We start from the raw sequence: 27,965 nt of genomic DNA on the forward strand, positions 1-27,965 counted from the left end.
AATTTACATGCATGCATTTGGCAGGTGCAAAGCAAGCTTATTTATGGGCATTACCTGAGAACTGGGCCCATAAACTTGTTGTTGCCAACGCCATGCTCCACCTACCGAGCTAGGAAAGCTTTAAAACTCATTACTGTTTGTAAAAACAAGCTAAATGTGTAGGAAAACCTTTTACCACACATGTACTAGCCTTTACTCTCAACATAAATATTAATACCTCTACAAACTCTTTAGTTCTGCACACAAACCAACAAGCTTTTTTTAACCAAAAAGATGGAAACGGAAGTGGCTTTACTCCAGTTTAGTCCTTCATAGATGAATGATAAATGACATACCAAGGTTTAAAAACACCCAAATTAGCCAGGATGTAAAGCTCATACTTCCCTATATTATTTTCACCTTGAAATGACCTCAGTACACCACAAAATCTGCATTACTCCACAATTCAAACTAAACCTTATACTGCCATATTCATTGGTGACACAGCTCGACCAAAATGGCACTTTTTTCAATCAATCAGTCATAAAGCTTTTGGTTTGAATCAGTTGACTCTCTAATGGTGCTGTTCCATTGCATAGTACCCCATGGTTTGGTTTGGGTCAGGTCGGGTCCGTTTCTGTACAAACACCTGTGGCGCAAGTGGACGCGCTCCGCTGAGCCTCATTTAAGTTGCATTTAAAGGTGCAATGTGTAAATTTTAGCGGAATCTAGTGGTGAAGTTTGCCAATTGCAACAAATGGCTAAGTGAGAAGCTACGGTAGCTTGTATGGTAGTAAACATGTCATTATCGGAGACAACTTAATAAAAAAGTTTGTCCGTTAAGGGATCTGTAGAAACATGGCGGCACAAAATGGCAGCTTCCATGTAAGGGGACCCTCGGTATGGAGATAAAACGTCTCATTTTAACGTAATAAAAACATAACGGTTCATTATGAAAGGTCTTTATACACCCTTGACAATATAGTTTTGTATATTCTTTTGCATTTCTGTCAAGAGATTCTTCTAAAAATTACACACTGCACCTTTAAGCATATATGCGAATGTGAGAGTCGCAAATATGCCACCACAAACTGCAAGTCTGGAAAAAAACTGTTATGATGTTCCTGATTCTCAACCTGTGGATGTTCTTCATCGCCAAAAGGAAGTTTGGGAACTTACAGCAAAGCACAGATGACAACATGTTTGCTCGAGACTGCGCAAGCTAGCATGAAGGTAAAGCTAATCTTTTACATTATAGCGATGACGCTGGTAGTGACGATTCTCTCAGACCAATCAGTGATCAACGGTGTTTTCACGTCACGTTTTGGTATCAGCTCGGGTCGCTTGGAACCCCAACCGAGGTGGTACTAAAAAAAGTATTGTGTACTACGTACTGCACCCAGTGGAAAATCCCCAAAAAGTAAGCTGACCCGACCCAAACCAAACCAAACCAAACCGTGGGGTACTATGAAATAGAAAAGCACCATAACCGTGACCTTTCTTATGTCCAGCCTAGGACGATCATTGTTTGATGTCTACTGTTCATTAAAGTTCAAATACAATAATTTGGCCTACTGGCTAGTTATTCATATTACAAAATGTATTCAGTGTCAATCTTAAGTAGTGGACCAAGAATTTGAACAAGGTTTTATTTGTAAGATTCCCTAGTAGTGCACGCCCTGGACACAAAGACAAGATGCTGAAGTCAAAAAGAAGCTCTGGGCCTGTATTCACAAAGCTTCTCAAACTACAGGGGCTGATTGGAATTGATTCACCTCCTGCCGGTGTTGCCCTTTGTCTCTCTAAACGTAAAACAGAAGTGATCAAGAAGGGACTGTGAGACGCTTTGTAAATGCGGACCCTGAGGCCGGAAGGATAGTAGGAACCGCCACCGGTAGCTACGCTAGGCCACTGGATACAGTACCTCCTTATGAGTGAGCTCCAGCCAGGCCGTATAGAGAGGGACGCGCAGCACCCCACTGGAGTCCAGCAGGTGCAGGCTGTCCTGCGTAGACCACGGGAGAAAAAGTGACGATTAGAAAGTAAGCTGCTACTTTTCCTTTACCCCAGAGAAGTAGCAGTACTAGTAAACTCAGTCCCAAAACAACGTAAACATTTAACAGCGAATTCAGTATTGAGTATTGTGCGCGACGTTATTCTCATAATATAGTCTCTTATGACTTTGTTCTAATAAAAGGTCGATTGTGAGATTATTCTCAAAACAACTCGAGAAGCGAAACACTGTAGTTGTCTATAGGGCGGTTTCCAAGACAGGGATTAGACTAGTCCTAGACTAAAATAAATTTAAGAGCTGTCCAAACTGAAAACAACTTGCACTGACATATCTTAAAATACATCAGTGCCCTTTGTTTACCTCAAAATGCACACAAGTAATGTTTTTATTAAGGTATGTTTGTTAAAACTAATTAAACTAAGGCCTAGTCCTGGCTTTAGATAATCCCTGTCCGGGAAACTACCACAATAAGTTATGAAATACTGTATGAAAGCATGCTATTGCAAATTTAAGTTTTACTAATTACTAATGATTATTTAATTCACCACAACTGAACACACAAAAATAAAGATTTTTGGTTACTTAAAGAACCATTTAGTGAAAGGTTCTTAGAAGTACCATTTCTTTCATACCTTTTAATAATCTAAAAATAAATTTTTCAATACAAAAACCCTTTTGCTCAACAGAAAGGTTATCCGGATGTTAAAGATTTTTTGTGGAACCATACAGCCAAAAAAATTTCTTCTATGGCACCGTGAAGCACCATTATTTTTAAGCGCGTACTAACTCAAATAACTTGTGTTATATTGTTTGTATATGCAAGTTAAGGACCGTTTTAAAAAGTAAAATTAGGAAATCACTGAATATTTTTATATGTTTTGCAGTACATAATTATTTATTTTCTGGTTTCATACACTGTAAAAAAAAGTTGCGCTCAAATTTTATAGGAACAGTATGCAGGATTGTGGCCAAAACTGGTACTGCAATCACAAAACTTGTGGCTAAAACTGGTATTGCAATCACACAACTGGTGGCCAATACACAACATGACAACATAAATATCAGTTGAGGGCTGCAACTCCACTTTTTAAATGACAATATCCTGGCCAGACCACTGTTGTCAGTGATATAAGTATTTGAAATGAAAATGATTTCTTAATGTCTAGTGACATATCAGGGCCATTTTATGATTAATTTATATACATTTCTTACATACTGTTCCTTTAACTATAATCAACTTGGATTTACAAGTCATTTTAACATTATTTTTGTATCTTGACTAGTGATAAGTTGCTTTTACTTATAAAATTAAATTAGCGTAACTTATTTCAACTTTATTTTATAATACACAGAAACTCATTAATGGTCAAGATAAAAAAATAAAAGTTAAAAAGACAGTTAAAATTTTTTTACAGTGTACATACACACATGTACTTAAATATCTATTACATTCTATCTTGCAGAGTGTTTATGAAGCCTTTTCATTTTAAAAGAATAGTCCATTTTCTTAAAAGAAAAATTCAGATAATTTACTCACCACCATGTCATCCAAAATGTTGATGTTTTTCTTTGTTCAGTCGAGAAAAAATTTTGTTTTTTGAGGAAAACATTGCAGGATTTTTCTCATTTTAATGGACTTTAATGGACATCAACACTTAACACTTAACTCAACACGTAACAATTTTCTTCAATGGAGTTTGAGAGGACTCTAAACGATCCCAAACGAGGCATAAGGGTCTTATCTAGCGAAACGATTGTCATTTTTGACAATAAAAATAACAAATATACACTTTTAAACCACAATTTCTCGTCTTCCTTCTGTCCTGAAAGCGTCAGTGTGACCTCACGCTATACGTCATGACGTCAAGAGGTCACAGAGGACGAATGCGAAACTCCGCCCCAGTGTTTACAAGTGTGTTGAAAGAGGACCGTTCCGACGTTGTAGTATGTGGAATGATACTAATTAATGTCTTTGTGTCAGTTTATTGTTTAAAATGGTCCGCAAATGTGCGTTTTATATATGTAACACGTGATCTCCCTATGCCACTACGCATTTACGTTAGGTTGCGCTGGACCGGACCTAGACGAAAAGTTGTGGTTTAAAAGTGCATATTTGTTATTTTTCTTGTCAAAAATGACAATCGTTTCGCTAGATAAGACCTTTATGCCTCGTTTGGGATCATTTATAGTCCTTTGAAACTCTGTTGAAAAAAACTGTTACGTGTTAAGTGTTGGTGTCCGTTGGAGTCCATTAAAATGAGAAAAATCCTGCAATGTTTTCCTCAAAAAGCATAATTTCTTCTCAACTGAACAAAGAAAGACATCAACATTTTGGATGACATGGTGGTGAGTAAATTATCTGGATTTTTCTTTTAAGAAAAATTCCTTTAACAAGAATTAATGGCACAAGAACACACTAGTATGTTCATATCCCTATATTTTTCTGTTCGTCAGAAATATACCATATGGAAAAGTTCTAGTTATATAGGGATGTCTGGGAATTTAAATGAGTGTCTGGGATATATAATCATCATGTAATGAGTACTAATGCTGGAGTTTAGAACTAAGCTGCAGAAAAACCGAAAGGTCTAAAATTAGCTGTGAGAACTGCAGTGTGTGGCAACACAACAACTCCAAAACAAAGTCTATGAGAACTGAGGCTTCCTAGCATTTGCAGCACCCTTTGTGATACCTAAACACACTGCGCAAACATTTATTAATAAAATAAACACAAGAATGAGCAATACATCTGTCCTATTATTCTACCGACATTCTTTCCCAAAGATCTTCTTTGTCTTCTTATGGAAAATTTCTATGCTAATAAATGCGTCTTGATCAAATTTCAAATCGAGTTTTTGAGAAACCAAGAATTTAAGGAATTTTCAAAATGTCCTCTCCTTTCTTTATTGAGAACAATGAAAAATGCCAGTCATGGCAATCATAAAAACTTCTTAGCAAAAGAACTGTCTCAATAACCTCCAAAATGAAAATAGCATACTCGGTGTATATTAAACGTATTATGTGAATACAAATGCTTCTATGAAATGTCTCATGAATTTTCATGAAAAGTTCACATTGCATTCTGAACAGTGCTACAAGGAAAACAACAGTGGGAATGACCGTTAACCATCGTCTACTAAAACAATATTGTACATTTTGCAGAAAAAGTTACTAATAAGTTCAGAAGTTAGTAAACCATTGACAAGAAGATCATAGCAGGCTACATTTCACAGTCATTTAAAGGTAACTCTATGACCCCATGAGTGCGGTGTATTATAATAATGCAAATTATACTACGGGTCCGTTGAATGCTTGAATCTGATTGGCTGATGAACGTTCTGAGGTGTGCAATTAGTTCCTTTCTAATAACTTCATTAATAACTGCATTAGAATGCTATCAAGGGCTCAAGCCTCCATTGCCAGTTTTAAAATGACGTTTTGGAACAAACAAAAGAGCCGTTGGATGAGACTCAGAAGAAATTGCGATTTAAGTACAAAAATCGGATGAATCCCTTTAAATATATCAGATATTTGATTCCGGACTGTTGAATTATTAAAAAATAATGCACACCCAAGGTGTAACGGCCGCATCGCCACCTCGGGTGTGCATTATTTTTCGAATCATTCAACGGCCCGTCGTCAATTATTCCTTACTTATTACACGGCTTGTTGGAATGCTTGATTCTGATTGGCCAGTCGCGACATTTGCAGGTTTGTTATTCCGAGTTATACCACGGGTTTGTTGAATGCTTTATTCTGATTCTGGTTGAGAAAAAAAATTTAATTAAAATTTCAGGGAGACTTTAACGGGGACTTGGGAACAAAAAATAACACATGATTAATAATATTGCTATCCAAATTCAAAATCTTTACAAGCCTATCTGATGATGTGTGAAAGGTGATAGGATCAAGATAAGCGTTAACTAGTTGTGAAGGAATGTATATAACTATATAACTTCTTACTTTGCTCTTTCAGCTGTTGGTTTTCTCATACGAACTGGGTCTCGTGCCAGAGTGTGTGTGCGTTTGAACAATTCACTGTGCTATCATAAATCACAGCTCACAGTCAATGACAGCTGTGCGCTGTCACACACTTGTTGTGTTTCCAGCCTGCCTGTTACTTGTACAGTATGGTTGTGTGTGTGCGTGTATGCTGAGGTGGAGCAGGTGGACCGGTTCTGACACAGACGTGCGTGAAGACTCACACTTGGCTGGTGGTCTCTGACACCCCCTTTCTGCCCCCTTTTTATAGTTCATACAAGTATGAACTGTTTATTTAGCACCTTGTAAATTTGTGCTTGTTTATTTCACCAATAATAGCAATCGGTGGCCAGTTGCAAGAAATTGTGCCTTCATACTATCATCCTCTCAATCACAACAACATAAAAAAGCAAAGTCACAAAATTTCCTTAAAAATACACGTATTTCAACACTTTCTAAGTGGTATTTGCTTGTTTAAAGGACAGTTTTTACAAGACTTTTTTAAGATGTCAAATAAATATTTGGTGTCCCCAGAGTACGTATGTGAAGTTTTAGCTCAAAATACCATATAGATAATGTATCATAGCATGTTAAAAGTTGACACTTTGTAGGTGTGAACAAAAATGTGTCCTTTAAATGCAAATGAGCTGATATCTGAACTAAATAATAGCAGTGCTGTGGTTTAATAGTGCATATTAAGGGCGGTATTATCCCCTTCTGACATCACAAGGGGAGCCCAATTTCAATTACCTATTTTTTCACATGCTTGAAGAGAATGGTTTACCAAAACTAAGTTACTGGGTTGATCTTTTTCACATTTTCTAGGTTGATACAAGCACTGGGGACCCAATTATAGCACTTAAACATGGAAAAACTCAGATTTTCATAATATGTTCCCTTTTATGCTGCGTTCAGACCAGCCGCGGTAGAGGCATCAAGCGCAAGTGATTTCAATGTTGAGTCAATGTAAAGACGCGTTGACACTCGTCTTTAGGTCTCACGGCGCGAATGAGGCGTTTAGCACGGTAGAACCGATTCCGTCTAGTTTGCGCGAGTGGCGCAAATTGAGAATTGCAGCTGCAAACGCGTGAGTTGAAAAATGTGAACTTTGGCCGAAAAACGCACCATGTTAACCAATAAGAAGCTTTCTCTAGTAGTGACGTGATAGCAGGAAGTGAGCGGAGTCGCAGAAGCCCCTCCCATGACCAAATTTCCTCGTGAATGTCTCGATGACTAGAATTTCATCCATGGTTTTCACGCGCGAATGAAGCGAGTAAACTCAAAATGTTCAAGCCCCAAACTAGACGCAGTAGACGCGAATTTGACGCCTCAGGCGCGGCTGGTGTGAACCCAGTAAGACTTGTTATAATTATGTTGGGGTATACATTTTTGATCAGTATGTGTTTTCCCTGGGTTCGAACCCAAAACCTTTTGTGCTGCTAACACAAATCTGTACCACTGAGCTATAAAAGTGGGAAATATTCAATCTTGTGCTATGTTAAGAAAGATCCCCCAAAGATCCGACATGTTGATCTAGTCTGAGATGTATTACTCAGTTTACGCATTTATCTTCATTGCGCAGTATTAAAACAGACTCGTTAACTCCCCTGAAATACGAGACTTCATTGTTGCCATCATCAATAACCGCTCCAAGCTCACTTTATACGAGTACAAAGATATGCTTGAAGAATACACATAAAAAAATGTTTAAAGCCGGTTTATGAAACTCAAGTTGAAGTCTCTCACAAGCAGGAAGGCACTTGGCACGTCACAATGGTATATTCAATTTCTTGTGTTCTGGGCTTGGAAGAGCTGAGAATCACAAGACAGAAATAAAGACGACTGCGGCTTTTGTTAGTAAAGTGTATGAGGTTATTCGAAAGGTTTACTGGAATCCTGTGGCCTCCAGTTAGCAGATTGTCTTTCCGTGGCCGTCACATGACGCCGCTCGATAAACTCCCTTAATTTTTAGTTCGCAAAGTTTGCAGAAACATGCTAGTAAGTGCATTTTGACTTATGCAATCTCGTGCAAACACGTTGTCGCCTTTGGGTGTGGATGTTTGTGAAAAGAGCTCTAGTTGAGTGTAATGTGAGTCAAATATCCTGTCCTTCAAACTTAGACACTCACTGCAGTGAGAAAAACTGGAATAAGTAAGAAACTTTAGGAATTCCCAAACGGGACAATGTCTTACTCTATTGTAGTAGTGAAGTTGGACCGAATGCCACTGGCCATCGCTGACTCCGCCCAATACAAAAGGTGCCACAGTTGTTTTAGCCTCTCCTAAAAATGAAAGACAAGTTCATTAAGCACATTATAAACTATAAATGAGTTTAATCCGATTTTTAATCACACCCTTACAATGGATATAACTCGAAAAGTGTGTTTGGCATGTAATAAAGTCATTTCTTATATAAATTGTCTTTGTGCCTTTGAAACCATTCTGGTCCAATATAAAATCACTTAGTGCCTGCAATACAAAGCTGCCCACACAACGACTATCAATCATGTTTAGAAATCCTTATGTCTTATCAATGGAGGTCATTCAGAGGGCTGGGGAGCAGAAATTTACATTGGGTTTAGAGGAATATTTACCAAAGGCAGAGACAGGTATTCATAAAGCACCAGTAAACAGTAACCAAATATTGTGGCCTGGTTAGTGAACAATTGTCTTTTCACACCAACCGAAAGCATTCATTTATTTTTAACATATGAAAGTTTGGTTCCAAAAGATAACGCAGTTTTATTAGTGGTGCTTGCATTTATGCAAGGCATCACTATTACTATTGCTCATACTTATTATTATTATTTTTATTATTAGTGGTGCTTGCATTTATGCAAGGCATCACTATTACTATTGCTCATACTTATTATTAGTGGTGCTTGCATTTATGCAAAGCATCACTATTACTATTCCTCAGGGATATTATTATTAGTGGTGCTTGCATTTATGCAAGGCATCACTATTACTATTCCTCAGGGATATTATTATTAGTGGTGCTTGCATTTATGCAAAGCATCACTATTACTATTGCTCATACTTATTAGTGGTGCTTGCATTTATGCAAGGCATCACTATTACTATTGCTCATACTTATTATTATTATTTATAATTAGTGGTGCTTGCATTTATGCAAGGCATCACTATTACTATTCCTCAGGGATATTATTATGTTGGCTTGAGAAAGCCAACATACTGTTGTTGCACTTAAACTTATTATTATTATGTTGGCTTGAGAAAGCCAACATACTGTTGTTGCACTTAAACTTATTATTATTATTCTTTTTCTTCTGACCTAAAAATTTCTAACTCTAACTCCTCCTAGAGCTTTCAAGCTACAGCCACCAAACTTTGCACAGACCTTCAGTCTGATCTGAGGAGGTGTGCTATATCTTTTCTAAGGGATCGGACTTACGGTTCTCCTAAACCGTCCGATCAAACATCCCAAAAAAGTCCCATAGACTTACATTCATAGAATGTTTAGGCTGAGTGTTTATTTTCAAATTCTAACTGTCAACTCTCATTCATACAAATACATTACATCATCTCTCAACCTCTCTCAGTCTATCTCTGTCTCACAAAACTCACTCAATAGGACAGACAAACACAACTACACACACACACACACACACACACACACACACACACACACACACACACACACACACACAGACACACACACACAGACACACAGACACACAACCACACAGACACACAACCACACACAACTTCACACAGACACACAATTACACACACAAACACAAAATTATATATAACACACTGTCACAAAAACACAAACATGCACACACACACACACACACACACACACACACACACAATCACACACAGACACACAACCACACACAGACACACAACTACACACAGACACACAATTACACACACAAACACAAAATTATATATAATATACTGTCACAAAAACACAGACTCAAACACACACACACACACACACACACACACACACACACACACACACACACACACACACACACACACACACACAAACACACACAGACACACAACCACAAAATTACACACACAACCACAGTATTACACACCCAATCATACTCACACAAACACACACATAAATGTCCCAACTGCCCTAAATGCCCCATTCTGCCCCAAATGCCTCATCTGCCCCAACCGCCCCATTTTGCCCCAAATGCCCCATTTGCCCCAATTGGCCAATTCTGCTCCAAATGCCTCATCTGCCCCAAGTGCCCCATTCTGCCCCAAATGCCTGATCTGCCCCATTCTGCCCTAAATGCCCGATCTACCCCAAATGCCCCATCTGCCCCAACTACCCAATTCTGCCCCAACTGCCCCAACTACCCTAAATGCCACAACTGCCTCATCTGCCCCAACTGCCTTAAATGCCCCAACTGCTCTAAATGCCCCAACTGCCCTAAATACCCCATCTGCCCCAAATGCCCCGTCTGCCCCAACTACTCAATTCTGCCCCAACTGCCCCATCTGCCCTAAATGCCCCAACTGCCCCATCTGCCCTAAATGCCCCAACTGCCCTAAATGCCCCATCTGCCCTAAATGCCCCATCTGCCCTAAATGCCCCATCTGCCCTAAATGCCCCATCTGCCCTAAATGCCCCAACTGCCCCATTCTGCCCTAAATGCCCCAACTGCCCTAAATGCCTCAAATGCCCCAACTGCCTCATCTGCCCCATTCTGCCCCAACTGCCCTAAATGCCCCAACTGCTCTAAATGCCCCAACTGCCCTAAATGCCCCATCTGCCCCAACTGCCCTAAATGCCCCAACTGCCCTAAATGCCCCATCTGCCCTAAATGCCCCATCTGCCCTAAATGCCCCAACTGCCCCATTCTGCCCTAAATGCCCCAACTGCCCTAAATGCCTCAAATGCCCCAACTGCCTCATCTGCCCCATTCTGCCCCAACTGCCCTAAATGCCCCAACTGCTCTAAATGCCCCAACTGCCCTAAATGCCCCATCTGCCCTAAATGCCCCAACTGCCCCATTCTGCCCTAAATGCCCCAACTGCCCTAAATGCCTCAAATGCCCCAACTGCCTCATCTGCCCCATTCTGCCCCAACTGCCCTAAATGCCCCAACTGCTCTAAATGCCCCAACTGCCCTAAATGCCCTATCTGCCCCAATTATCCAATTTTGCCCCAAATGCCCCAACTACCCTAAATGCCCCATCTGCCCCAAATGCCCCATTCTGCCCCAACTGCCCCAACTAACCCATCTGCCCCAACTAACTTAACTGCCCCAACTGCAGCTCCAGCTATTACTCTCAGACTAGGCTTTCTCAAGCCAACATAAAGTTTGTTCACAAACTTTAACCTCATCTAGTTATTATTATTATTCTTTTTCTTCTGAGACCAAAATTTCTAACTCTAACTCCTCCTAGAGCTTTTAAGCTACAGCCACCAAACTTTGCACAGACCTTCAGTCTGATCTGAGGAGGTGTGCTATATCTTTTCTAAGGGATCGGACTTACGGTTCTCCTAAACCGTCCGATCAAACATCCCAAAAAAGTCCCATAGACTTACATTCATAGAATGTTTAGGCTGAGTGTTTAGTTTCAAATTCTAACTGTCAACTCTCACTCATACAAATACATTACATCATCTCTCAACCTCTCTCAGTCTATCTCTGTCTCACAAAACTCACTCAATAGCACAGACAAACACAACTACACACATACATACACACACACAGACACACAGACACACAACCACACAGACACACAACTACACACAGACACACAACTACACACAGACACACAATTACACACACAAACACAAAATTATATATAACACACTGTCACAAAAACACAAACATGCACACACACACACACACACACACACACACACACACACACACACACACACACACACAATCACACACAGACACACAACCACACACAGACACACAACTACACACAGACACACAATTACACACACAAACACAAAGTTATATATAACATACTGCCACAAAAACACAGACATGCACACAGACACAACCACACACAACTACACACATACACACAACTACACAGACACACAATTACACACACAAACACAAAATTATATATAACATACTGTCACAAAAACACAGACTCAAACACACACACACACACACACACACACACACACACACACACACAAACACACACAGACACAGACACACAACTACACACAGACACACAACCACAAAATTACACACACAAACACAGTATTACACACCCAATCATACTCACACAAACACACACATAAATGTCCCAACTGCCCTAAATGCCCCATTCTGCCCCAAATGCCTCATCTGCCCCAACCGCCCCATTTTGCCCCAAATGCCCCATTTGCCCCAATTGGCCAATTCTGCTCCAAATGCCTCATCTGCCCCATTCTGCCCCAAATGCCTGATCTGCCCCATTCTGCCCTAAATGCCCGATCTACCCCAAATGCCCCATCTGCCCCAACTACCCAATTCTGCCCCAAATGCCCCAACTACCCTAAATGCCCCAACTGCCTCATCTGCCCCAACTGCCTTAAATGCCCCAACTGCTCTAAATGCCCCAACTGCCCTAAATACCCCATCTGTCCCAAATGCCCCGTCTGCCCCAACTACTCAATTCTGCCCCAAATGCCCCAACTGCCCCATCTGCCCTAAATGCCCCAACTGCCCTAAATGCCCCATCTGCCCTAAATGCCCCATCTGCCCTAAATGCCCCAACTGCCCCATTCTGCCCTAAATGCCCCAACTGCCCTAAATGCCTCAAATGCCCCAACTGCCTCATCTGCCCCATTCTGCCCCAACTGCCCTAAATGCCCCAACTGCTCTAAATGCCCCAACTGCCCTAAATGCCCCATCTGCCCCAACGTCCCCATCTGCCCTAAATGCCCCAACTGCCCTAAATGCCCCATCTGCCCTAAATGCCCCATCTGCCCTAAATGCCCCGTCTGCCCTAAATGCCCCAACTGCCCCATTCTGCCCTAAATGCCCCAACTGCCCTAAATGCCTCAAATGCCCCAACTGCCTCATCTGCCCCATTCTGCCCCAACTGCCCTAAATGCCCCAACTGCCCTAAATGCCCCATCTGCCCCAATTATCCAATTCTGCCCCAAATGCCCCAACTACCCTAAATGCCCCATCTGCCCCAAATGCCCCATTCTGCCCCAACTGCCCAATTCTGCCCCAACTAACCCATATGCCCCAACTAACTTAACTGCCCCAACTGCAGCTCCAGCTATTACTCTCAGACTAGGCTTTCTCAAGCCAACATAAAGTTTGTTCACAAACTTTAACCTCATCTAGTTATTATTTTTATATCTTTATTCTTATGTCGCACAAATTTCGGCGCGTAACTCGTCCCACACGGTTTGTCGTAGACCCATAAAAGAGGGCCCAAATTGACCGGTTTATTGAGGAATGGTGTGCTATATCTTTTTTAAGGGATCGGGTGCAGGATTTTCGAAAGGGGGGCGAAAAACCACCCGAAAAATCCCATTGACTTAACATTGCGCCCAACTTTGACCAGTCATAGCTCCACTCGAGGATTTTGTAGAAACACGTGGGTTACAACATTTGAAGAGGGTGGTAGACTCTGTAAGAACATACATCACAATGGGGTGTAAGTTGTACCCCTGGGGTGTAAGAGGCACCCGAAATTGCCCATTGACTTATAATGGGGCAGGAAACATGCCCATATAAGGGAATAAAACAGTTCCAGATGGGATATCTTTGCTTTACAGTGTCGTAGAGATAAGTGGGTGGGCTCATTTCACTCGGGCATCCAATCAGTCTCTCAGGATCATCCCAGAGCTATTAAGCCACGCCCCTAGCAACAATTTTGGGCACCCTAGCAACATCTCCCATTGACTGCCATTATAAAATGCCCAGATGGATATCTTTGCATCACACTGTCATAGAGACATGGGGGTGGGCTCATTTTACTCAGGCATCCAATCAGTCTCTCAGGATCCTTACATAGGTATTAAGCCACGCCCCTAGCAACCACTTTTGAGCACCCTAGCAACATAAAATTCAAACAGTTATATCTCCGCATCAGAAGATCGTAGAGACACGGGGGTTGGACCGTTTGACTCATGACTCGGCGTGTAATCATTATGGGATGTCATTTTTTTCCCTAGCAACCAAATACAGTACCCTAGCAACAGAGTAAATAAAGCCTTATATCTCCGCATCAGAACATCGTAGAGACACGGGGGTTGGACCGTTTGACTAGTGACTCAGAGTGTAATCATTATGGGATGCCAATTTTTTCCCTAGCAACCAAATACAGTACCCTAGCAACAGAGTAAACAAAGCCTTATATCTCCGCATCAGAACATCGTAGAGACACGGGGGTTGGACCGTTTGACTCGTGACTCGGAGTGTAATCATTATGGGATGCCAATTTTTTCCCTAGCAACCAAATACAGTACCCTAGCAACAGAGTAAACAAAGGCTTATATCTCCGCACCAGAACATCGTAGAGACACGGGGGTTGGACCGTTTGACTCGTGACTCAGAGTGTAATCATTATGGGATGCCATTTTTTTCCCTAGCAACCAAATACAGTACCCTAGCAACAGAGTAAACAAAGCCTTATATCTCCGCATCAGAACATCGTAGAGACACGGGGGTTGGACCGTTTGACTCGTGACTCGGAGTGTAATCATTATGGGATGCCAATTTTTTCCCTAGCAACCAAATACAGTACCCTAGCAACAGAGTAAACAAAGCCTTATATCTCCGCATCAGAACATCGTAGAGACACGGGGGTTGGACCGTTTGACTCGTGACTCGGAGTGTTATCATTATGGGATGCCATTTTTTCCCTAGCAACCAAATACAGTACCCTAGCAACAGAGTAAACAAAGGCTTATATCTCCGCACCAGAACATCGTAGAGACACGGGGGTTGGACCGTTTGACTCGTGACTTGGCGTGTAATCATTATGGGATGCCAATTTTTTCCCTAGCAACCAAATACAGTACCCTAGCAACAGAGTAAACAGAGCCTTATATCTCCGCATCAGAACATCGTAGAGACACGGGGGTTGGACCGTTTGACTCGTGACTCAGAGTGTAATCATTATGGGATGCCAATTTTTTTCCCTAGCAACCAAATACAGTACCCTAGCAACAGAGTAAACAAAGCCTTATATCTCCGCATCAGAACATCGTAGAGACATGGGGGTTGGACCGTTTGACTCGTGACTCGGCGTGTAATCATTATGGGATGCCATTTTTTTCCCTAGCAACCAAATACAGTACCCTAGCAACAGAGTAAACAAAGCCTTATATCTCTGCATCAGAACATCGTAGAGACACGGGGGTTGGACCGTTTGACTCGTGAATCAGAGTGTAATCACTATTGGATGTCAAATTTTTCCCTAGCAACCAAATACAGTACCCTAGCAACCAAATAAACAAAGCCTTATATCTCCCCATCAGAACATCGTAGAGACATGGGGGTTGGACCATTAGACTTGTGACTCGGAGTGTAATCACTAGTGGATGGCAATTTTCTCCCTAGCAACCAAATACACTACCCTAGCAACCGAATAAACAAAGCCTTATATCTCAGCATCAGAACATCGTAGAGACATGGGGGTTGGACCGTTTGACTCGTGACCCAGAGTGTAATCACTTTTGGATGTCAAATTTTCCATAGCAACCAAATACAGCACCCTAGCAACCGAATAAACAAAGCCTTATATCTGGTCATCAGAACATCGTAGAGACACGGGGTTTGGATCGTTTTACTCGTGACTGGAAGTATAATCATATACTGTCCCCCGAAATTTGCCACGGCAAGCACCACTTCACATTTTCTTCAGGAAATGTACCTATCTAGTTATTAGTGGTGCTTGCATTTATGCAAGGCATCACTATTACTATTGCTCATACTTATTAGTGGTGCTTGCATTTATGCAAAGCATCACTATTACTATTGCTCATACTTATTATTTTTATATCTGGACAAAATTTCGGCGCGTAACTTGTCCCGCACGGTTTGCCGTAGTCCCATGAAAGCGTTCTCAAATCGACCGGTTTATTGAGGAGAGGTGTGCTATGACTTTTATAAGGGATCGGGTGCAGGATTTCCGAAAGGGGGGCAAAAAATCACCCAAAAAATCCCATTGACTTAACATTGCGCCGAATTTTGACGGGTCACAGCTCCGCTCGAGGATTTTGTAGAAACATGTGGGTTACATTATTTGAAGAGGGTGGTAGGCTCTGTAAGAACATACATGACATTGGGGTGTAAGTTGTACCCCTGGGGTGTAAGAGGAGCCCGAAAATTCCCATTGACTTATAATGGGGCAGGAAACATGCCCATATAAGGGAATAAAACAGTTCCAGATGGGATATCTTTGCTTTACAGTGTCGTAGAGATAAGTGGGTGGGCTCATTTCACTCGGGCATCCAATCCGTCTCTCAGGATCATCCCAGAGCTATTAAGCCACGCCCCTAGCAACAATTTTGGGCACCCTAGCAACATCTCCCATAGACTGCCATTATAAAATGCCCAGATGGATATCTTTGCACCACAGTGTCATAGAGACATGGGGGTGGGCTCATTTTACTCAGGCATCCAATCAGTCTCTCAGGATCCTTACATAGGTATTAAGCCACGCCCCTAGCAACCACTTTTGAGCACCCTAGCAACATAAAATTCAAACAGTTATATCTCCGCATCAGAACATCGTAGAGACACGGGGGTTGGACCGTTTTACTTGTGGCTTGGAGTATGATCATTATGGGATGCCAATTTTTTCCCTAGCAACCAAATACAGTACCCTAGCAACAGAGTAAACAAAGCCTTATATCTCAGCATCAGAACATTGTAGAGATACGGGGGTTGGACCGTTTGACTCGTGACTCGGAGTGTAATCATTATGGGATGCCAATTTTTTCCCTAGCAACCAAATACAGTACCCTAGCAACAGAGTAAACAAAGCCTTATATCTCTGCATCAGAACATCGTAGAGACACGGGGGTTGGACCGTTTGACTCGTGACTCAGAGTGTAATCACTATGGGATGCCAATTTTTTCCCTAGCAACCACATACAGTACCCTAGCAACAGAGTAAACAAAGCCTTATATCTCCGCATCAGAACATTGTAGAGACATGGGGGTTGGACCGTTTGACTCGTGACCCGGATTGTAATCACTATTGGATGTCAATTTTTCCCTAGCAACCAAATGCAGTACCCTAGCAACCGAATAATCAAAGCCTTATATCTCCGCATCAGAACATTGTAGAGACATGGGGGTTGGACCGTTTGACTCGTGACCCGGAGTGTAATCACGATTGGATGTCAAATTTTTCCCTAGCAACCAAATACAGTACCCTAGCAACAGAATAAACAAAGCCTTATATCTCCGCATCAGAACATAGTAGAGACAGGGGGGTTGGACCGTTTGACTTGTGACTCGGAGTGTAATCACTAGTGGATGTCAAATTTTTCCCTAGCAACCAAATACAGTACCCTAGCAACCGAATAAACAAAGCCTTATATCTCCGCATCAGAACATCGTAGAGACATGGGAGTTGGACCGTTTAACTTGTGACCCGGAGTGTAATCACTATTGGATGTCAAATTTTTCCCTAGCAACCAAATACAGTACCCTAGCAACCGAATAAACAAAGCCTTATATCTCCGCATCAGAACATAGTAGAGACACAGGGGTTGGACCATTTGACTTGTGACTCGGAGTGTAATCACTAGTGGATGGCAATTTTCTCCCTAGCAACCAAATACAGTACCCTAGCAACAGAGTAAACAAAGCCTTATATCTCCGCATCAGAACATCGTAGAGACACGGGCTTAAGATCGCTTTACTCGTGACTGGAAGTATAATTATATACTGTCCCCAGAAATTTGCCACAGCAAGCACCACTTCACATTTTCTTCAGGAAATGTACCTATCTAGTTCTTATTATTCTTATTCTGGACACTTTTTTCGGCGCGTAACTCGTCCCGCACGGTTTGTCATAGACCCATGTAAGATGGTTCAAAATGACCGGTTTATTGAGGAGAGGTGTGCTATGACTTTTATAAGGGATCGGGTGCAGGATTTTCGAAAGGGGGGCGAAAAACCACCCGAAAAATCCCATTGACTTAACATTGCGCCCAACTTTGACGGGTCATAGCTCAGCTCGAGGATTTGGTAGAAACTTGTGGGTTACAACATTTGAAGAGGGTGGTAGACTCTGTAAGAACATACATCACAATGGGGTGAAAGTTGTACCCCTGGGGTGTAGGAGGCGCCCAAATGTGCCCCATTGACTTATAATGGGTCAGGGAACATGCCCATATAAGGGAATAAGAATTTTCCTGATGGGATATCTTCGAATTACAGTGTCGTAGAATCAAGGGGGTGGGCTCATTTTACTCGGGCATCCAATCAGTCTCTCAGGATCATCTCAGATCTATTAAGCCACGCCCCTAGCAACAATTTTGGGCACCCTAGCAACATCTCCCATAGACTGCCATTATAAAATGCCCAGATGGATATCTTTGCACCACAGTGTCATAGAGACATGGGGGTTGGCTCATTTTACTCAGGCATCCAATCAGTCTCTCAGGATCCTTAAAGACTTACTAAGCCACGCCCCTAGCAACCACTTTTGAGCACCCTAGCAACATAAAATTCAAACAGTTATATCTCAGCATCAGAACATCGTAGAGACACAGGGGTTGGACCGTTTTACTTGTGACTTGGCGTGTAACAATTGGGCACATCATTGGCCACTCCCAAGCCACGCCCCTAGCAACCAAATTTGAGCACCCTAGCAACCGAATAAACAAAGCCTTATATCTCCGCATCAGAACATCGTAGAGACACGGGGGTTGGACCGTTTGACTTGTGACTCGGAGGGTAATCACTAGTGGATGCCATTTTTTTCCCTAGCAACCAAATACAGTACCCTAGCAACAGAGTAAACAAAGCCTTATATCTCCGCATCAGAACATCGTAGAGACAAGGGGATTGGACCGTTTGACTCATGACTCGGAGGGTAATCACTAGTGGATGCCATTTTTTTCCCTAGCAACCAAATACAGTACCCTAGCAACAGAGTAAACAAAGCCTTATATCTCCGCATCAGAACATCGTAGAGACACGGGGGTTGGACCGTTTGACTCATGACTCTGAGGGTAATCACTAGTGGATGCCATTTTTTTCCCTAGCAACCAAATACAGTACCCTAGCAACAGAGTAAACAAAGCCTTATATCTCCGCATCAGAACATCGTAAAGACACGGGGGTTGGACCGTTTGACTCATGACTCGAAGGGTAATCACTAGTGGATGCCATTTTTTTCCCTAGCAACCAAATACAGCTCCCTAGCAACAGAGTAAACAAAGCCTTATATCTCCGCATCAGAACATCGTAGAGACACGGGGGTTGGACCGTTTGACTTGTGACTCGGAAGGAAATCACTAGTGGATGCCATTTTTCCCCTAGCAACCAAATACAGCTCCCTAGCAACAGAGTAAACAAAGCCTTATATCTCCGCATCAGAACATCGTAGAGACAAGGGGGTTGGACCGTTTGACTCATGACTCAGAGGGTAATCACTAGTGGATGGCAATTTTTTCCCTAGCAACCAAATACAGTACCCTAGCAACCGGATAAACACAGCCTTATATCTCCGCATCAGAACATCGTAGAGACACGGGGGTTGGACCATTTGACTCGTGACTCTGCGGGTAATCACTAGTGGATGCCATTTTTTCCCTAGCAACCAAATACACTACCCTAGCAACAGAGTAAACAAAGCCTTATATCTCCGCATCAGAACATCGTAGAGACATGGGGGTTGGACCATTTGACTCGTGACTCGGAGGGTAATCACTAGTGGATGGCAATTGTTTCCCTAGCAACCAAATACAGTACCCTAGCAACCGGATAAACACAGCCTTATATCTCCGCATCAGAACATCGTAGAGACATGGGAGTTGGATCGTTTTACTTTTGGCTTGGAGTATAATCATATATTGTCCCGAGAATTTTGCCACGGCAAGCACCACTCACATTTTCTTCAGGAAATGTACCTATCTAGTTATTATTCTTCTTTTTCTGGACACTTTTTTCGGCGCGTAACTCGTCCCGCACGCTTTGACGTAGACCTATGAAAGAGGGCTCAAATCGACCAGCTTATTGAGGAGAGGTGTGCTATGACTTTTATAAGCGATGGGGTGCAGGATTTCCGAATGGGGGGCGAAAAACCACCCGAAAAATCCCATTGACTTAACATTGCGCCCAACTTTGACGAGTCATAGCTCCGCTCGAGGATTTTGTAGAAACATGTGGGTTACAACATTTGAAGAGGGTGGTAGGCTCTATAAGAACATGGATCACAATGGGGTGTAAGTTGTACCCCTGGGGTGTAAGAGGTGCCCAAAAGTGCCCCAATGATAAGTCAATGGGGCAAAATCCCATAGACTTAACATTGCAAAAATTTTGACGGGTCATAGGTCCAAGGGAGGATTTCATAGAAACATGTGGGTTACTAAATTTGAAGAGGGTGCTAGATTCTGTCAGGACGTCCCCCACAATGGGGTGTAAGGTTACCCTAGCAACCGTTTTGGGCACCCTAGCAACATCTCCCATAGACTGCCATTATAAAATGCCCAGATGGATATCTTTGCACCACAGTGTCATAGAGACATGGGGGTGGGCTCATTTTACTCAGGCATCCAATCAGTCTCTCGGGATCCTTAAAGACTTACTAAGCCACGCCCCTAGCAACCACTTTTGAGAACCTTAGCAACATAAAATTCAAACAGTTATATCTCGGCATCTGAACATCGTAGAGATACGGGGGTTGGACCGTTTTACTTGTGACTAGGGGTGTAACAATTGGGCATATCATTGGCCACTCCCAAGCCACGCCCCTAGCAACCAAATTTGAGCACCCTAGCAACCGAATAAACAAAGCCTTATATCTCCGAATCAGAACATCGTAGAGACACGGGGGTTGGACCGTTTGACTCGTGACTGAGAGTGTGATCACTATGGGATGCCATTTTTTTCCCTAGCAACCAAATACAGTACCCTAGCAACAGAGTAAACAAAGCCTTATATCTCCGCATCAGAATATCGTAGAGACACGGGGGTTGGACCGTTTGACTCGTGACTCGGAGGGAAATCACTAGTGGATGCCATTTTTTTCCCTAGCAACCAAATACAGTACCCTAGCAACAGTGTAAACAAAGCCTTATATCTCCGCATCAGAACATCGTAGAGACACAGGGGTTGGACCGTTTGACTCATGACTCGGAGGGTAAACACTAGTGGATGCCATTTTTTTCCCTAGCAACCAAATACAGTACCCTAGCAACAGAGTAAACAAAGCCTTATATCTCCGCATCAGAACATCGTAGAGACATGGGGGTTGGACCGTTTGACTCATGACTCGGAGGGTAATCACTAGTGGATGCCATTTTTTCCCTAGCAACCAAATACAGTACCCTAGCAACAGAGTAAACAAAGCCTTATATCTCCGCATCAGAACATCGTAGAGACATGGGGGTTGGACCGTTTGACTCGTGACTCGGCGGGTAATCACTAGTGGATGGCAATTTTTTCCCTAGCAACCAAATACAGTACCCTAGCAACCGGAAAAACACAGCCTTATATCTCCGCATCAGAACATCGTAGAGACACGGGGGTTGGACCGTTTGACTTGTGACACGGAAGGAAATCACTAGTGGATGCCATTTTTTCCCCTAGCAACCAAATACAGTACCCTAGCAACAGTGTAAACAAAGCCTTATATCTCCGCATCAGAACATCGTAGAGACACAGGGGTTGGACCGTTTGACTCATGACTCGGAGGGTAAACACTAGTGGATGCCATTTTTTTCCCTAGCAACCAAATACAGTACCCTAGCAACAGAGTAAACAAAGCCTTATATCTCCGCAAAAGAACATCGTAGAGACACGGGGGTTGGACCGTTTGACTCGTGACTCGGCGGGTAATCACTAGTGGATGGCAATTTTTTCCCTAGCAACCAAATACATGACCCTAGCAACCGGAAAAACACAGCCTTATATCTCCGCACCAGAACATCGTAGAGACACGGGGGTTGGACCGTTTGACTTGTGACACGGAAGGAAATCACTAGTGGATGCCATTTTTTTCCCTAGCAACCAAATACAGTACCCTAGCAACAGAGTAAACAAAGCCTTATATCTCCGCATCAGAACATCGTAGAGACACGTGGGTTGGACCGTTTGACTTGTGACTCGGAGGGTAATCACTAGTGGATGCCATTTTTTTCCCTAGCAACCAAATACAGTACCCTAGCAACAGAGTAAACAAAGCCTTATATCTCCGCATCAGAACATCGTAGAGACATGGGGGTTGGACCGGTTGACTCGTGACTCGGAGTGTAATCATTATGGGATGTCATTTTTTTCCCTAGCAACCAAATACAGTCCCTAGCAACCGGACAAACACAGCCTTATATCTCAGCATCAGAACATTGTAGAGACACGGGAGTTGGATCTTTTTACTTTTGGCTTGGAGTATAATCATATATGGTCCCCAGAATTTTGCCACGCCAAGCACCACTCACATTTTCTTCAGGAAATGTACCTATCTAGTTATAATAATAATTATTATTCTTATGTCTGGACACTTTTTCGGCGCGTAACTCGTCCCGCACGGTTTGCCGTAGTCCCATGAAAGAGGGCTCAAATCGACCGGATTATTGAGGAGAGGTGTGCTATGACTTTTATAAGCGATCGGGTGCAGGGTTTCCGAAAGGGGGGCGAAAAACCACCCAAAAAATCCCATTGACTTAACATTGCGCCGAACTTTGACGGTTCATAGCTCCGCTCAAGGATTTTGTAGAAACATGTGGGTTACATTGTTTGAAGAGGGTGGTAGACTCTGTAAGAACATACATCACATTGGGGTGTAAGTTGTACCCCTGGGGTGTAAGAGGCACCCGAAAATTCCCATTGACTTATAATGGGGCAGGAAACATGCCCATATAAGGGAACAAAACAGTTCCAGATGGATATCTTTGCTTTACAGTGTCGTAGAGATAAGTGGGTGGGCTCATTTTACTCGGGCATCCAATCAGTCTCTCAGGATCATCCCAGAGCTATTAAGCCACGCCCCTAGCAACAATTTTGGGCACCCTAGCAACATCTCCCATAGACTGCCATTATAAAATGCCCAGATCGATATCTCTGCACCACAGTGTCATAGAGACATGGGGGTGGGCTCATTTTACTCAGACATCCAATCAGTCTCTCAGGATCCTTAAAGACTTACTAAGCCACGCCCCTAGCAACCACTTTTGAGCACCCTAGCAACATAAAATTCTAATTGTTATATCTCGGCATCAGAACATCGTAGAGACACGGGGGTTGGACCGTTGTACTTGTGACTAGGGGTGGAACAATTGGGCACATCATTGGCCACTCCCAAGCCACGCCCCTAGCAACCAAATTTGAGCACCCTAGCAACAGAGTAAACACAGCCTTATATCTCCGCATCAGAACATCGTAGAGACACGGGGGTTGGACCGTTTGACTCGTGACTCGGAGTGTAATCATTATGGGATGCCAATTTTTTCCCTAGCAACCAAATACAGTACCCTAGCAACAGAGTAAACAAAGCGTTATATCTCCGCATCAGAACATCGTAGAGACACGGGGGTTGGACCGTTTGACTCTTGACTCGGAGGGTAATCACTAGTGGATGCAATTTTTTTCCCTAGTAACCAAATACAGTACCTTAGCAACAGAGTAAACAAATCGTTATATCTCCGCATCAGAACATCGTAGAGACACGGGGGTTGGACCGTTTGACTCGTGACTCAGAGTGTAATCACTATGGGGTGTCAATTTTTTCCCTAGCAACCAAATACAGTACCCTAGCAACAGAGTAAACAAAGCCTTATATCTCAGCATCAGAACATCGTAGAGACACGGGGGTTGGACCGTTTGACTCTTGACTCCGAGGGTAATCACTAGTGGATGCAATTTTTTTCCCTAGCAACCAAACACAGTACCCTAGCAACACAGTAACCAACGCCTTATCTCTCCGCATCAGAACACCGTAGAGACCCGTGGGTTGGACCGTTTGACTCGTGATTCAGAGTGTAATCACTATGGGATGCCAATTTTTTCCCTAGCAACCAAATACAGTACCCTAGCAACAGAGTAAACAAAGCCTTATATCTCAGCATCAGAACATCGTAGAGACACGGGGGTTGGACCGTTTGACTCGTGACTCAGAGTGTAATCACTATGGGATGCCAATTTTTTCCCTAGCAACCAAATACAGTACCCTAGCAACAGAGTAAACAAAGCCTTATATCTCAGCATCAGAACATCGTAGAGACACGGGGGTTGGACCGTTTGACTCGTGACTCAGTGTGTAATCACTATGGGATGCCAATTTTTTCCATAGCAACCAAATACAGTACCCTAGCAACAGAGTAAACAAAGCCTTATATCTCAGCATCAGAACATCGTAGAGACACGAGGGTTGGACCGTTTGACTCGTGACTCAGAGTGTAATCACTATGGGATGCCAATTTTTTCCCTAGCAACCAAATACAGTACCCTAGCAACAGAGTAAACAAAGCCTTATATCTCCGCATCAGAACATCGTAGAGACACGGGGGTTGGACTGTTTGACTCGTGACTCGGAGTGTAATCATTATGGGATGCCAATTTTTTTCCCTAGCAACCAAATACAGTACCCTAGCAACAGAGTAAACAAAGCCTTATATCTCCGCATCAGAACATCGTAGAGACACGGGGGTTGGACCGTTTGACTCGTGACTCAGAGTGTAATCATTATGGGATGCCAATTTTTTCCCTAGCAACCAAATACAGTACCCTAGCAACAGAGTAAACAAAGCCTTATATCTCCGCATCAGAACATCATAGAGACACGGGGGTTGGACCGTTTGACTCGTGACTCGGAGTGTAATCACTAGTGGATGCCAATTTTTTTCCCTAGCAACCAAATACAGTACCCTAGCAACCGAATAAACAAAGCCTTTTATCTCTGCATCAAAACATCGTAGAGACACAGGGGTTGGACCGTTTTACTTTTGGGTTGGAGAATATCATATATTGTCCCGAGAATTTTGCCACGGCAAGCACCACTTCACATTTTCTTCAGGAAATGTACCTATCTAGTTATATTTTATTCTTACATCCGGACACTTTTTCGGCGCGTAACTCGTCCCGCATGCTTTGTTGTAGACCCATGAAAGAGGGCTCTAATCGACCGGATTATTGAGGAGAGGTGTGCTATGACTTTTATAAGGGATCGGGTGCAGGATTTCCGAAAGGGGGGCGTAAAACCACCCGAAAAATCCCATTGACTTAACATTGGGCCCAACTTTGACGGGTCATAGCTCCGCTCGTGGATTTTGTAGAAACATGTGGGTTACAGCATTTACAGAGGGTGGTAGGCTCTGTAAGAACATACATCACATTGGGGTGTAAGCTGTACCCCTGGGGTGTAAGAGGCTCCCAAAAGTGCCCTAATGAAAAGTCAATGGGGCAAGGAACACGCCCATATAAGGGAATACAAGTTTTCCAGATGGGATATCTGCGCATTGCAGCTTCGTAGGGACAAGGGGGTGGGCTCATTTTACTCGGGCATCCAATCAGTCCCTCAGGATCATCTCAGATCTATTAAGCCACGCCCCTAGCAACAATTTTGGGCACCCTAGCAACATCTCCCATAGACTGCCATTATAAAATGCCCAGATGGATATCTTTGCACCACAGTGTCATAGAGACATGGGGGTGGGCTCATTTTACTCAGGCATCCAATCCGTCTCTCAGGATCCTTAAAGACTTACTAAGCCACGCCCCTAGCAACCACTTTTGAGCACCCTAGCAACATAAAATTCAAACAGTTATATCTCGGCATCAGAACATCGTAGAGACACGGGGGTTGGACCGTTTTACTTGTGACTAGGGGTGTAACAATTGGGCACATAATTGGCCACTCCCAAGCCACGCCCCTAGCAACCAAATACAGTACCCTAGCAACAGAGTAATAAAAGCCTTATATCTCCGCATCAGAACATCGTAGAGACACGGGGGTTGGACCGTATGACTAATGACTCAGAGTGTAATTATTATGGGATGCCAATTTTTTCCCTAGCAACCAAATACAGTACCCTAGCAACAGAGTAAACAAAGCCTTATATCTCCGCATCAGAACATCATAGAGACACGGGGGTTGGACCGTTTGACTCGTGACTCGGCGTGTTATCATTATGGGATGCCAATTTTTTCCCTAGCAACCAAATACAGTACCCTAGCAACAGAGTAAACAAAGCCTTATATCTCCGCATCAGAACATTGTAGAGACACGGGGGTTGGACCGTTTGACTTGTGACTCGGCGGGTAATCACTAGTGGATGCCATTTTTTTCCCTAGCAACCAAATACAGTACCCTAGCAACAGAGTAAACAAAGCCTTATATCTCCGCATCAGAACATCGTAGAGACACGGGGGTTGGACCGTTTGACTCGTGACTCAGAGTGTAATCATTATGGGATGCCAATTTTTTCCCTAGCAACCAAATACAGTACCCTAGCAACAGAGTAAACAAAGCCTTATATCTCCGCATCAGAACGTCGTAGAGACACGGGGGTTGGACCGTATGACTAATGACTCAGAGTGTAATCATTATGGGATGCCAATTTTTTCCCTAGCAACCAAATACAGTACCCTAGCAACAGAGTAAACAAAGCCTTATATCTCCGCATCAGAACGTCGTAGAGACACGGGGGTTGGACCGTATGACTAATGACTCGGAGTGTAATCATTATGGGATGCCAATTTTTTCCCTAGCAACCAAATACAGTACCCTAGCAACAGAGTTAACAAAGCCTTATATCTCCGCATCAGAACATCGTAGAGACACGGGTGTTGGACCGTATTACTAATGACTCAGAGTGTAATCATTATGGGATGCCAATTTTTTCCCTAGCAACCAAATACAGTACCCTAGCAACAGAGTAAACAAAGCCTTATATCTCCGCATCAGAACATCGTAGAGACACGGGGGTTGGACCGTTTGACTCGTGACTCGGAGTGTAATCATTATGGGATGCCAATTTTTTCCCTAGCAACCAAATACAGTACCCTAGCAACAGAGTAAACAAAGCCTTATATCTCCGCATCAGAACGTCGTAGAGACACGGGGGTTGGACCGTTTGACTCGTGACTCAGAGTGTAATCATTATGGGATGCCAATTTTTTCCCTAGCAACCAAATACAGTACCCTAGCAACAGAGTAAACAAAGCCTTATATCTCCGCATCAGAACGTCGTAGAGACACGGGTGTTGGACCGTATTACTAATGACTCAGAGTGTAATCATTATGGGATGCCAATTTTTTCCCTAGCAACCAAATACAGTACCCTAGCAACAGAGTAAACAAAGCCTTATATCTCCGCATCAGAACATCGTAGAGACACGGGGGTTGGACCGTTTGACTCGTGACTCGGAGTGTAATCACTATGGGATGCCAATTTATTCCCTAGCAACCAAATACAGTACCCTAGCAACAGAGTAAACAAAGCCTTATATCTCCGCATCAGAACATCGTAGAGACACGGGGGCTGGACCGTTTGACTCGTGACTCAGAGTGTAATCATTATGGGATGCCAATTTTTTCCCTAGCAACCAAATACAGTACCCTAGCAACAGAGTAAACAAAGCCTTATATCTCCGCATCAGAACATCGTAGAGACACGGGGGTTGGACCGTTTGACTCGTGACTTAGAGTATAATCATATATTGTTCCCCGAAATTTGCCACGGCAAGCACCACTTCACATTTTCTTCAGGAAATGTACCTATCTAGTTATTATTTTTATTATATCTTATTATTCTTATGTCTGCACACTTTTTCGGCGCGTAACTCGTCCCGCACGGTTTGTCGTAGACACACGAATGAGGGCTCAAATTGACCGGTT

At 43.0% G+C, this 27,965-nt stretch overlaps 1 protein-coding gene across 7 annotated transcripts in view; it reads right to left on the bottom strand.

Annotated features, from left to right (window-relative positions):
• The window catches only part of celsr1a (cadherin EGF LAG seven-pass G-type receptor 1a), a 124,633-nt gene that overhangs the window by 44,739 nt on the left and 51,929 nt on the right, over positions 1-27,965 (bottom strand). For 5 of the 7 annotated variants that reach the window (XM_055189651.2, XM_055189650.2, XM_055189648.2 and 2 more), the window contains exons 5-6: positions 8,167-8,255; positions 1,904-1,984 (exon numbers count right to left, since the gene is read on the bottom strand). In XM_055189651.2, coding sequence (XP_055045626.2) covers positions 1,904-1,984; positions 8,167-8,255 — 170 coding nt within the window. The remainder of the gene's footprint in view (positions 1-1,903; positions 1,985-8,166; positions 8,256-27,965) is intronic. The other 2 variants (XM_055189653.2, XM_055189654.2) reach the window with 1 other exon arrangement.

Source organism: Misgurnus anguillicaudatus, chromosome 1 (assembly GCF_027580225.2).
Source record: "Misgurnus anguillicaudatus chromosome 1, ASM2758022v2, whole genome shotgun sequence".
Classification (NCBI taxonomy): Eukaryota; Metazoa; Chordata; class Actinopteri; order Cypriniformes; family Cobitidae; genus Misgurnus; species Misgurnus anguillicaudatus.